At 34.9% G+C, this 14681-nt stretch overlaps 1 protein-coding gene and 1 long non-coding RNA gene across 2 annotated transcripts in view; one reads left to right on the plus strand and one right to left on the minus strand.

Annotated features, from left to right (window-relative positions):
- The window catches only part of C2CD6 (C2 calcium dependent domain containing 6), a 142532-nt gene that overhangs the window by 47310 nt on the left and 80541 nt on the right, over window positions 1-14681 (minus strand). Inside the window, 2 exon segments of the mRNA XM_079923486.1 lie at window positions 1642-1700; window positions 4952-5009. Coding sequence (XP_079779612.1) covers window positions 1642-1700; window positions 4952-5009 — 117 coding nt within the window.
- The window catches only part of LOC307187441, a 57191-nt gene that overhangs the window by 40880 nt on the left and 1630 nt on the right, over window positions 1-14681 (plus strand). The window lies entirely within an intron of this gene.

Below are 14681 nucleotides of genomic sequence, written 5' to 3' on the forward strand. Positions count from 1 at the left end.
GTAATAATGAAGGGGTGTTCTATGGGTTGTACTCCAATTCATGTTAATGTTAGTAGATCTGCTACTAATACTCAGAATAGGCACTGGCTGAGAGGTCAGAATGTTATACTTCGTTGTTTGGATGTGTGGAATATTGGAATGAATGCTAGAATTAAAATTGAGAAGATTAGGGCTAGTACACCTCCTAGTTTGTTGGAAATTGATCGTAGGATTGCATATGCGAATAGGAAATATCATTCTAGCTTAATATGGGGTGGTGTGTTGAGAGGATTTGCTGGAATATTGTTGTCTGGATCTCCTAGCAGGTCGGGTGAGAATAATTCTAGTATTAGTAATGCTAGGATTAGTTGTAAAGTGCCTAAAACATCTTTGACTGTATAATATGGATGAAACGGAATTTTATCTATGTCAGATAGATTCCTGTGGGGTTATTAGAGCCTGTTTCGTGAAGAAATAGAAGATGGATGGTTGCTAGGGCTGCGATAATAAATGGAAGAATAAAATGGAAGGTGAAAAATTGTGTGAGGGTTGCTTCATCTACTGAAAATCCACCTCAGATTCATTCAACTAGGTTTGTTCCCATTTAACCTCCAGCTAATAGTGAAGGGACTGGTGCCAGAATTCAAGTCTTCTGACTCAAAATCTTGTACTCTTTCTATAACAGTATAATGCCTGGTAGATTTATGCCACTCTTTTCCTACATAAATTTTAGGCCAGTAATCAGATGGGATTTTTGTGCTATTTTTAGATGAATAAGCCTGGAAGAAGTAGTTTGAATAGCAAAATATTAAAATTTCCAGGACATTTTAATGGCTTATTGGGACAACTGGATTGAATATTAGGATCAGTAATGTCCTGGACAATTGGGATTTCTGTCTTTAAAGTGACTAAACCCTTCTGCGTGTAGTCCAAGACACTCTTATATCAAATTCTACTCCCTACAAAATAGTATTAGCATGGGGGTTCCAATGTCTTGGATTAAGGAGTCAGTCATTAAAAATTATGAGGAAAAGTACTGACAATTCTTTAAGGGCTTAGAATCTTCTCCCCTGTGTGAGCATGGTTCATACCTACTGAGTGCAAAATATGAAGTAGACCAAGTTTTCCTTTCTCTTCTCGCCTTTCATCTCAGTGTTTCTTTCTTGCCCAATCCTCATCCCAAGCCACACAACCCTTGTTCCATTTGTGAAGTACTGCTGTTAGCCTGGCATGGCATTTAGACAGCCGAATCTTGAACAACTGAAAATTCTCAAGGTGTAAAAAAAGGAATCCAGTATAGTTCATTTCAAGTATTAATGGAAAATTGGGATGAGGAGAATGGCTTCTGTAAAATTGTTCATGTCACAACAGCTGGGCAAAGATAGTCTATGCTTTCCTGGTGCTATTGTGAGTTGCCCATTAAACAACAGCCATTTTGGGAGAGGCAGAAGAATTAAATACTATAACCTGCTGAAGTTAATGTTATATTTATATTGCTTTATAATAATTTATAATAAACTATGATTAATAATATAAATAAAATTTACTTATAATAAATTCTCAATAAAGTATGTGCTTTCTTGATGACAGAATATTCAGTAAAAATTAATTCAAAACAATGTAAAATGTTAACAATGGTTTTTAAAGGATATATCTACTTACTGATTTTCTTTTTCTATTTGTATTTTTCTGTCCATAGGCCTTATCTTGTATTAACTCATCTGAAAAAGAATGAAAAAATGATATAATTAAGTTAGCACTTGTGGCATTTGACAAGCATGTTCTTCAGACATGTCTCGAATGACTATGTAGCATAGCAGTTAAGGGCACAGGCTCTGGAGCCAGACTGCCTAGACTCAAATAGTCTCTGCAACAACTAACCATCTAAATTTGGACAAGTTATCTTGCCTCTCTCTGTCTCAGTTTTGTCATCTGTCAAAGGGTAAAGATCCTCTCTCATAGGATTGTGTGATTTAAAGGGCTAAAGCATCTAATACTGTGTCTGGGACATAATAAGCACAAATGAATGGAAGTTTTGCTGTTATTGTTACCATCGTTACTACTCCCTCTATTCTGACCCCTGACACGCTGCACCCTTGGGTCTGTCATCTAGTAACTCTGACTACTAATTTGAATAGCATTGTTAAAATACATAAAGTTATTAAAGTTAAATGTCATCATGCACCATACTTTATGTACATCAAAGATTGTCTTGTAGTCAGATTATAGTCAATGTATTGAACACTTCTACTTTTCTGGCTCAATGCCAGTTCAAGAAATGAAGTAAAAACAAAAAAAAATATCGCCATTGCACTCTAGGTGGTTCTGAATGTTTTTGTGGCTGTTAAAGATTAGGCACCTTATCAGAGCTATGCTTGACTGCATGTTTAAAAGATTGCTTTTACTAATCCTTCTTGGAGCCTCATTTTAGCCTATCCTCTAGCAGTCATTTGGGTAATCTTCCATCATTCATTTGCTATACATACCCAACTCTGTAAAGCTGTGTGGACAGACAATCTACATTCTAGATACATTTCATGAGTAATTCTATATTTCCTTAATTCAATTCATGACCCTAGAGAGGATTCTTATGTAATAAACTTAAAGAATTTATAAAAGTATGGAGTGGAACGACCATATTCTTCAATGAATTGTGGTGCTAGGCTAAAAATATGTGCATATATATCAGGAGTCAGAGGGTATCTATGAAAGTAGCTCCAAAGGAACTGGGCTAGGCATATGCCTCTAATTTGCTTAAAGGTAATGATAATTCAAGGAATTTAGCAAGAGTGCTGAACCTTACTAAATAAACTTTAATATACTGCATTTTACCTTATATAATGTATCTATAGAAGAATTAGGTTAATTATATAAGACTGGTCTACGTAAATAAACTGAAGAGTGTAATGCAAAGTATAATAAAATCATTTAAAATATATATTTAGGAACCTTGAATCGTTTTTAAAAGGCTCTGTTCAGACATAAATTTAGGAATATAGCCTTCTAGAGAAATAGGAGACCAAACAGTCTTAAAACCATCTTTCTCATTTTAAAAATGAGAAAAAGATCCAGAAAAGTTATGACCTGCCCAAGAGCAAATAGGAGTGAACAATAAGAAAATAAGCCCTGTTTTCCTCCCTAAGCATTTACTTTTTAAAAGATACACCATAGATGTTCTTTCCAATTCTGTATTTGATTTGACACTGCTTATAAAGGCTCTTTACTCTTCACAGGAGATTGGACCACTGGCTTGTTTCACAGACTTCTTTTACAGAATTGTCAAACTACTCAGCCTTTCCATGCCTCAGTTGCCTCATCTATAAAACTAGTATAATAGTGTCAACCTAACAGGGTTGTATTTATGAAGATTAAATAAATTAATGTATGTGAAATGTCTACAAAGTTATGAAGATTATAAGGCAATATAAGGAAACTGCAAGGGAGTACTGAAATATTTATTCTTAGTATCTAGTTCCATTCTTTAATTTTTAAAATGGGAAAATTGAGGCTTTTATAAGACAAGTGGTTGCCTAAGGTCCAGAGCTAATTAGTGGCAAGGCAGGGGTGAGATCCGGTTTACCCCCCAACAATATTTTCTATTATTTGATACACTGTTTCCCCTTTTCAAGCAATAGTCAGAAATAATAAAATAAGGAACTTGCTTGCTGTTCTAGCAGATTTACTCCAAAAGTTCTTTTATGATTAGAAGACTCCAAAGGATATTAGAATGAAAGTTTTGGAGGCATCATATTATAGGTACTCTCTTATTACTCATGAATGTTATTCCAAATGGTCACTTTCTCTTCTAAAATAAATAGTAATTTAGGTGTACTTTAAATTTTTCCTGACATTTAAAGTATTCCTGGAACTGACATCCTTTGTTCTAAAATAGCTTCCTGTACCCCAATATATATTCTTAGAACTGTTATTATTGTGTAGAACAGATATATAAATACATATCCATATGTATGCATATGGATAAAAACAAACACATATATGGCTAAAACATTAATTTGTAATAATTTTCATTTCACGACATTCAACTATTCAAGATAAGTCAAATTGCCCTTTTGGGGACTTTCTTCTAACAATACACTTCTCAGTTACAATTTCATCTGATATTTTCCCTGTATGTCTTTTTTTTTTAATATATTTTTTCATCTTCTATTTCCCCATAAGTTCCTAATTGGAGAACACTCTCTACTACTCAAGGATGCTTTCATGTTACAAAGAAACGTGCCTGCTTGCTCATCCTCCCTGTCAAGTGTTTTATTCTTATTTTCTCTTCATTTTAATTAGATTACTACAGTCTCCTCTGGATGGATATTCAGTTACTACACAGTCATAACTGTCCCAACTGTTGAATATTAAAACATTTCTGTACTAATTTGTAAAAAGTTGCTGCCTCAAGATATCCAAGTATCCATCTTAGATTCATTGCCCTGGCTATCTTGATTCCCTTAGGAATCTCCCATTTCCTTCAACCCCAACATGACACAGCAGGGGACTTCCAGAACTCTGATCCAGCAGCATTGTCTCATCTGGTTGTTCCATGCTCATGCTGTACTAGTTGTTATCTTGATTATCTTTGGGTTTACTGATATGTCAAATGTGTCTCCATAACAATATCACAGAACAATTCCTTGAATTAGAAAAACTTCACTAGATAGATCTATAGATAGCCAGAACGTTTGTAAACACAGATAAATGTATTAAATGGTTTAGTAATATTATATAATAATGCATGTAAAATAAATATTACCTAGGATCTTAAGGCCATCTGTATTTTGCTTTGCTTGATTTCCCACTAATATTGTAATTCCATAGGTTTTTCATGCCAGTAATCATAAACATCATAGTGTAATTTATATTTTGAAGGAAAGTCTTGATAGTAATTGTTTTACATGAGTTTATGTTCTCAATTTCACTGAATATTTGAAAATTACAACCATATATACAAATAATAACTTACCTACACCATTAGCGATATTTAAATTTTCATTCACTGTGCTACAAGAACAATGTGAACTCTGAAATAAAAATAGACCAGAAAAAGTGAATAGAAAAAAATAATTAAATATCAATATAATTTTTAAACTTAGCATTATTGATAGCTGTAAATAATAATAAAATGAAATCTAATGTTACCATTTGGATTTATCTTATATAAGGAAAATAATTCATTTCTAATATAACCAGTACACCTGCAGGTGGTGAGATAACTTGCATGGCTGAAACATTGTAGTAGTAGGTTGTTGAGGCAGGAAATGGCAAGCATCAAAAAAGTACATGATACTACTTTGTATATTATTGATCTCTTCCTACTCCCCTAAGCCCCAGGAAACAAAAATAGTAACTTAAAACGTAAAATAAAAATAATATTAACATAAAAGAAAGCATCTATCAAAGGAGAATGGAGAAGTGATATGATGGAAAATGGTAGAGTAGGGTGCTCAAAGAATTGGTCCCTTCACTGAAACAAATATAAATGTCAAAGGCTCACAGATCAACTATTTCAAACTCCATAATCTAATACAAAACTTATAGCAACCAGGGACTGGTTAATGAAAAAAGGGGCAGCTAAATTTTGGTGTTTTAAGAAATCTGTAAGGTCATTAGCTGGCCACTGAGATAACGGAAGAGAGACTTCAGTGACTGACCACAAATGGCAAAGAATTTACAGTCTTTGCAAAACAATAGTTTGGATAGGTCACTAAAGAAACATGTGACCACAGCCCTCAAAAATCAACAACAGTACCCTAGAGATGGAGGAGAATTTCCAGAGTTACATTATAATATTTAAAATGCCCAATTTCCAACAAAAAATCACAAGACATACAAAGATATAGGAAATATGGCCCATTCATAGGAAAAAACTTGACAGAAATGGCCTGTGAGGAAGCCCAGCTATTGAACTTAATAGACAAGGATTTTAAAATGACTTTCTTAAATATGCTCTTAGAGCAAAAGGAAACCATGGGCAAACAACTAAAGGAAATCAAGAAAACAATATATAAACAAAATGTAAATAAAGAGGTAGAAATTATAAAATGGAACCAAATAGAAATTCTGGATCAGAAAGTACAATAACTGAAATGAAAAACTCTTAAGAAGTTCAACAGCATATTGAGCAGATAGAACAAAGAATCACTGAATTGAAGATAGGAAATTAAAATTATCCAGCCTGAGAAGCAGGAAGAAAAAAAGAATGAAAAAAGTGAACAGAGCCTAAAGGACCCTGGGGACAACAATCAAGTGTACCAACATACACATTATGGGAGTCAAAGGAGAAGAGAAATGGCAAGAAAGAATATTTGAAGAAATAATGGCCAAACACTTCCCAAAGTTAGTAAAGGACATGAATCTACACATCCAAAAAGCTCAACACACTTCAAGGAGGATAAACTCAAAGATATATACACCAAGACATAATAAAACTCCTAAAAGACAAAGAGCGAACTTGAAAGCAGCAAGAAAAAAACATGACTCATCACATATAAAAATTCTTCAATAAGATTAACAGCCAATTTCTCATCACAAGCCATGTTAAGTTAGTAGACAGTGGAAAGAAAAAGACTGTCAACCAAGAATTATATAACAAGCAAAACCATCCTTCAAAAATGAAGAAGAATTAAGACATTCCTGGATCAACAAAAGTTAGAGGTGTCTGTCACTATTATTTTTGTTTTACAAGCAATGATAAGGGAGTCTCTCAGGATGGAAGAAAACATACTAGACAGTAACTCAAGCCCATATTAACAAAGAACTCCAGAAAAGGTAACTATGTAGGTAAATATAAAAGCCATTATTATTATATTTTTGGTTTGTAACTTCTAAAATTTCCTACATGCTTAAAAACTTTTTATTTATTTTGCATTGAAATATAATTGACATACAACACGGTATTAGTTTTAAGTATACATAATGATTTTATATATGTATATATTATAGAATGATTACACAATAAGCTTAGTTTACATCCATCACCACACATTTATAATTTTTTTCTTATGATGAGAACTTTTAAGATTTATTCTCTGCAACTTTCAAGTATACAACATAGTATTGTTAACCACCCTATACATCACAAACCAAGGACTTATTTATCTTATAACCAGAAAGTTTGTACCTTTCAACAACCTTCACCCATTTCACCCACCCCCAAAATGCACCTCTGGCAACCACCAATCTGTTCTCTGTACAAATGAGTTTAGTTTTTTTGTTTTAGGTTTCACATATAAGTGAAATCATAAAGCATTTGTCTTTCTCTGACTTATTTCACTTAGTATAATGCTGTCAAGGTCCATCCATGTTGTCTCAAATGGCAGGATTTTCTTCTTTTTTATAGCTGATTAATACTCATTGTGTATGTTTACCACATTCCCTTTATCCATTCATCCACTGATGGACACTTAGGTTGCTTCCATATCTTGCCTATTGTGAATAATGTTGCAGTGAACATGGGAAGGCAAATATCTCTTTGAGATCCTGGTTTCAACTCCTTTGAAAATATATCAGGAGTGGGATTGCTGGATCATCTGGTAGTTCTATATTTAATTTTTTGAGGAACCTCCATACTGTTTTCCAATGTGGCTGCACCAATTTACATTTCCACCAAGTGTACAAGGGTTCCCTTTATTCCACATCCTTGCCAACACTTGTCACTTGTTTATCTTTTTTTTTTTTTTTTAATAAATGCCATCCTTACAAGTGTGAGGTGAAATCTCATTGTTGTTTTGATTTGTAGTTCCCTGGTGATTGGTGATGTTCAGCACCTTTTTTTTTTGGTCATTTGCATGCCTTCTTTGGAGAAATGTCTGTTCAGTTCCTTTGCCTGTTGTTTAATTGGGTTATGTGGGTTTTCTTGCTATTGAGTTGTAGTAGTTTCTTATATATTTTGGATATTAACCCTTCATTAGATATATAATTTGTAAATATTTTTGCACAAGCTATGGGTTGCCTTTTCATTTTGTTGACTGTTAGTTACAGTAAGCAAAACTGTATATCACTTGTATAAAACAGACATATAAACCAATGGAACAGAATAGAAAATGGAACAGAACACAGAGCCCAGAAATAAACCCACACATATATGGTCAACTGATCTTTGAAAAGCATGCCAAGAATCCACACTGGGGAAAGAAGAATCTTTTTAATAAATGGTGTTGGAACAACTGGATATCCACATGCAAAAAAATGAAATTTGACCTTTATCTCATACCATACACAAAAATCAACCTAAAATGGATTAAAGACATAAGACCTGTTGCTTCTAGAACCCCAAAATATGTTGGGCTTATTTTAATGTTGTAGGTGCCAAGAGTTTCAAAACTGTTTCTTGATAGTGTCAAGAATGGAGCAGCTCTCAGTTTACTGAATAATTTTTAGGAATCTAGTCAAGATGTCAGGCTTTGCACTAGGTGTGGGGCAATGGCCCATCCCCTTTCATAAACTCCTTTGTGAATATTTGTATGTCCTGAATGAGTATGTCAAATAAATCACCTTGGAAGAAGGTGTCATACCTGTACTCCTGGAGAAAATTGGATGCAGTTAAGATATTGTCTGCTACTTAGGAATAAACCTGGCCAAGGAGGTGACCAAGATTTAAACACTGAAAACTATAAAATATTAATATAGGAAACTGAAGGTGACTCAAAGAAATGGAAAGATATCCCATGCTCTTGGATTGGAAGAATTACTATTGTTAAAATGGCCATACAACCCAAAGCAATCTACAGATTTAATGCAATCCCTATCAAATTACCCATGACTTTTTTCACAGAACTAGAATAAATACACATAAAATTTATATGGAAACATAAAAGACTCAGAATTGCCAAAGCAATCCTGAGGAAAAGGAACAAAGCAGGAGGCATAACCCCCCCAGACTTCAGAAAACACTACAAAGCTACAGTAGTCATAACAGCATGGTACTGGCACAAAAACAGACATATGGATGAATGGAACAGAATAGAGAGTCCAGAAATAAACCCACACCTATGGTCAATTTTTTTTTTTGCAGTACATGGGCCTCTCACTGTTGTGGCCTCTCCCATTGCGGAGCACAGGCTCCGGACGTGCAGGCTCAGCAGCCATGGCTCACGGGCCCAGCCGCTCCACGGCATGTGGGATCTTCCCGGACCGGGGCACGAACCCGTGTCCCCTGCATCGGCAGGTGGACTCTCAACCACTGCGCCACCAGGGAAGCCCTGGTCAATTAATCTTTGACAAAGGAGGCAACAATATAAAATGGAAAAAAGATGGACTCTTCAGCAATTGGTGTCGGGAAAGTTGGACAGCTGCATGTAAATCAATGAATTTAGAACACATCCTCACACCGTACACAAAAATAAACTCAAAATGGTTTAAAGACTTAAATATAAGACATGAAACCATAAAACTCCTTGAAGAAAACATGGGCAAAACATTCTCTGACATAAATCATACCGAAGTTTTCTTAGGTCAGTCTCCCAAGGCAATAGAAATACAAGCAAAAATAAACAAATGGGACCTAATCAAACTTACAAGCTTTTGTACAGTAAAGGAAACCATAAAAAAATGAAAATACAACCTACAGACTGGGAGAAAACATTTGCAACAGGCTTGTTCATCACACATCTTTGCAGACAAGATATTTTTTTAAAATTTATTTTATTCAAGTATAGTTGTTTTACAATGTTGTGTTTCAGGTGTACAGCAAAGTGATTCAGTTATATATATTATATTCTTTTTCAGATTCTTTCCCCATATAGGATATTACAAAAATACTGAGTATAGTCCTCTGTTCTATACAGTAGGTCCTTGTTGTTTATCTATTTTATACATAGTAGTGTGTACATGTTACTCCCAAATTCCTAATTTCTCTCTCCCTCAACCTTTCCCCTTCAATAACCATAAGTTTGTTTTCTATATCTGTCAGTCTGTTTCTGTTTTGTAAATAAATTCATTTGTATCATTTTTTTTAGATTCCACATGTAAGTGATATCATATGATATTTATCTTTCTCCCTTACTCTACTTAGCATGATAATCTCTAGGTCTGTCCATGTTGCTGCAAATGGCATTATTTCATTCTTTTTTATGACTGAGTAATATTCCATTGTATATATGTATGACATCTTCTTTATCCATTCATCTGTTGATGGACTTTTATATTGCTTTCATGTCCTGCCTATTGTGAATAGCACTGCAATGAACATAGGGGTGCATGTATCTTTTTGAACAATGGTTTTCTCTGGATATATGCCCAGGAGTGGGATTTCAGGATCATATGGTAGCTCTATTTTTAGTTTTTTAAGGAAACTCCATACTATTTTCCATAGTTGGCTGTGCCAATTTACATTTCCCACCAACAGTGTAGCAGGGTTCATTTTTCTCCACACCCTCTCCAGCACTTATTATTTGTAGACTTGTTGATGATGGCTATTCTGACTGGTGTGAGGTGATACCTCATTGTAGGTTTGACTTGCATTTCTCTAATAATTAGCAGTGTTGAGCATCTTTTCATGTGCCTTTTGGCCATCTGTATGTCTTCTTTGGAGAAATGTCTATATAGATCTTCTGCCCATTTTTTGATTGGGTTTTTTTTTTATATTGAGCTGCATGAGCTGTTTGTGTATTTTGGAGATTAATCCCTTGTCAGCTGCATCATATGCAAATATTTTCTCCCATTCTGTAGGTTGTCGTTTTGTTTTGTTTATGGTTTCCTTTTCTGTGCAAAAGCTTTTAAGTTTAACTAGGTCTCATTGATTTATTTTTGATTTCCATTACTCTAGGACACAGATCCAAAGAAGATATTGCTGCAATTTATGTCAGTGTCCTGCCTTTGTTTTTCTCTAGGAGTTTTATAGTATCTGGTCTTACATTTATGATAAAACTCTCCAGAAAGTGGGTATAGAGGGACCCTACTTCAATATAATAAAGGCCATATGTGACAAATCCATAGCTAGCATCATACTTAATGGTGAAAAGCTGAAAGTATTTCCTCTAAGATGAGGAACAAGATGAGGATGTCCACTCTCGCCACTTTTATTCAATGTAGTTTTGGAAGTCCTAGCCCCAGCAATCAGAGAAAAAAAGAAATAAAAGTTATCCAAACTGGAAAAGAAGAAGTAAAACCATCACTGTTTGCAGATTACATGATACTACACATAAAGATGCTACCAGAAAACTGCTAGAGCTCATCAATGAATTAGGTAAAATGGCAGGATACAAAATTAACACACAGAAATCTCTTGCACTTCTATACACTAACAATGAAAGATCAGAAAGAGAAATTAAAGAAACAATCCCATTTACCATTGCATCAAAAAGAATAAAATACCTAGGAATAAACCTACCTGAGGAGAAAGAAGACCTATACTCTGAAAACTATAAGATGCTGATGAAAGAAATCAAAGATAACACAAACAGATGGAAAGATATACCATGTTCTTGGACTGGAAGAATCAATATTGTCAAATGACTATACTACCCAAGGCAATCTACAGATTCAATGCAATTCCTATCAAATTACCAGTGGTGTTTTTCACAGAACTAGAATTTAAAAAAATCTTAAAAATTTTTAAGGAGATACATTTTTTATGGAGACACAAAGACCCTGAATAGTCAAAGCAATCTTGAGAAAGAAAAATGGAGCTGGGGGAATCAGGCTCCCTGACTTCAGACTATACTACAAAGCTACAGTAATCAAGACAGTATGGTACTGGCATAAAAACAGAAATACAGATCAATGGAACAGGATAGAAAGCCCAGAAAGAAACCCATGCATGTATGGTCAATTACTCTATGACAAAGGAGGCAAGACTATACAATGGAGGAAAGACAGTCTCTTCAATAAATGGTGCTAGGAAAACTGGACAGCTACATGTAAAGCTACATGTAAAAAAATAAAATTAGAACATTCTCTAACACCATACACAAAAGTAAACTCAAAATGGATTAAAGACCTAAATGTAAGGGTGGATATTATAAAACTGTTAAAGGAAAACACAGGCAGAACACTCTTTGACATAAATTGCAGCAATATCTTTTTTGAGTCATCTCCTACAGTAATGGAAATAAAAACAAAAATAAACCAATGGGACCTAATTAAACCCAAAAGCTTTTGCACAGCAAAGGAAACCACAGACAAAATGAAAGGACAACCCACAGAATGGGAGAAAATATTTGTAAACGATGCAACTGACAAGGGATTAGTCTCCAAAATTTACAAACAGCTCATGTGGCTAAATTCAAAAAAACAAACAAAGCAACAAACAACCCAATCAAAAGATGGGCAGAAGATCTAAATAGACACTTCCCCAAAGAAGATGTACAGATGGCCAAGAGGCACATGAAAAATGCTCAACGTCACTAATTATTAGAGAAATGCAAATCAAAACTACAATGAGATATCATCTCACACCAGTCAGACTGGCCATCATCAAAAAGTCTACAAACAATAAATTCTGGAGAGGGTGTGGAGAAAAGGGAACTCTCCCAGACTGTTCGTGGGAATGTAAATTGGTACAGCCATTATGGAGAACAGTATGGCGATTTCTTAAAAAACTAAAAATAGAGCTACCATATGATCCAGCAATCCCACTCCTGGGTATATACCTGGAGAAAAACATGGTTTGAAAGCATACATGCAGCCCAGTGTTCACTGCAGTGCTGTTTACAATAGCCAGCACATGGAAGCAACCTAAATGTCCATCAACAGAGGAATGGATAAAGAAGATGTGGTACATATATATAATGGAATATTACTCAGCCATAAAAAGGAACAAAATGGTGCCATTTGCTGAGACATGGATAGACCTAGAGTCTGCCATACAGAGTAAGTCAGAAAGAGAAAAAGAAATATTGTATAATATCACTTATATGTGTAATCTAGAAAAATGGTACAGATGAACTTATTTGCAAAGCAGAAATAGAAACACAGATGTAGAGAACAAACTTATGGATACCAAGGGGGGAGGGGAGTGGGATGAATTGGGAGATTGGGATTGAAATATATACATTACTACGTATAAAATAGATAACTAATGAGAACCTACTGTATAGCATACTATTTCACTCATACTAAGTGAAATAAGTCAGCCAGAGAAAGACAAATATATGATATCACTTATATGTGAAATCTAAAAAAAATGATACAAATGAACTCATTTACGAAACAGAAACAGACTCACAGACTTAGAGAGCGAACTTATGGTTACCAGGGAGGAAGGGTCGGGGTGGGTATAGATTGGGACTTTGGGATTGACATGTACACACTACTATATTTAAAATTGATAGCCAACAAGGACCTACTGTATAGCACAGGGAACTCTGCTCAATATTCTGTAATAACCTAAACGGGAAAAGAATTTGAAAAAGAATAGATACATGTATATGTAAAACTGAATCCCTTTGCTTACACCTGAAACTAACACAACATTGTTAATCAACTATGCTCCAATGTAAAATAAAATTTTTTAAAAAAATCAAATGAACAGAAGGTTAGTGATTATCACACATACCACTCCCTGCCTTCCTTAATCCTAGTCTTCAGCAGGCACTAGTGACTTTAAAGTCAAAAACTCATAAATAATCAGAGCCTTTATCACTACTCTTTATGGAATATGGAATTAATCTCGTTGCCTCATGCCTGATATTTGGTATGCTAGAATTAGGTGCTTCATTCACCTTGAAAGTATTAAAATAATTTGTATTTCCCTAGGACCAAATGATTTTGATTAATCACATACACTGAGGCTCAGGAATTGTAACATATTCAGAGAATTCCAAAGAAAATGCCTCAAAACCCTGCAGTATTTTTAATTAATTAACTATTTCAACAAATATTTATTGAGTGCCCATCATGGACTCATCACCACTCTGAATGGTAAGATACTGTGATGAGTAAGACTAAATCCCTACCATTTGGAACAAAGTCAAGTGGGAGTGACAGACAATAACAAGTAAAGAAACATGTAATATGATACCAGGTAATGATACATGAAAAAAATAGAGATGGGGTAGGGTGAGTGAGTGGATAATTATTTTACTTAGGGTGGTCAGAGAAGGCCCCTCTAAGGAGGTAACAGCTGAGTAGAGACCTGAATGGTGTGAATGAATGAACCCCAAGAAGATCCGGAGAAGAGCATTCCCATCAGACAGAAGAATAATTGTGGTGCTACTGCTAACTGCGCTGATTATACAATAACCGCTCCTGATACCACCCTGTCACAACAGAACCTGAATTCTGCTTGTAACAGCAAGGTATACAGCCCCAAATGATGAATCATTATTGGCAACCCCATTCCATTTTGCCAAATGCTAGTTTTCTCATTCTCCTTTGAAGCTAAACATAGTCATGTAAACTAATTCTAGTCAATGGGACATAAAATCTGCTGGAGGGTTATTGGGTAAATTTCTGTTTCTTTGTAGAAATAAAAGGGGGCAAGTGCAAAAGAAAACTTGAATGTTCTACCCCCTGCCTTGATCTACAAATGATGCCTAGCACTGAAGCAAACATCCGGTAATAATGAAGTAACAAGCAGACTGTGAAAAAGAGGAAAGATAAGAAAGAGCCTGGTTCCTGGGTCCTTAATGACACTGTTAAGCCACTAAACCAATGCCAGGAATCCCTACCTCATGACTTCATTGGTCAGGTTCCAATGGCATTGCCAGTAAAATGTAGTTTCAAAGTCAAGATCACAAGGCCATAAGAACTGT

The sequence above is a fragment of the Stenella coeruleoalba genome, assembly GCF_951394435.1.
Source record: "Stenella coeruleoalba genome assembly, chromosome: 6".
Lineage (NCBI taxonomy): Eukaryota > Metazoa > Chordata > Mammalia > Artiodactyla > Delphinidae > Stenella > Stenella coeruleoalba.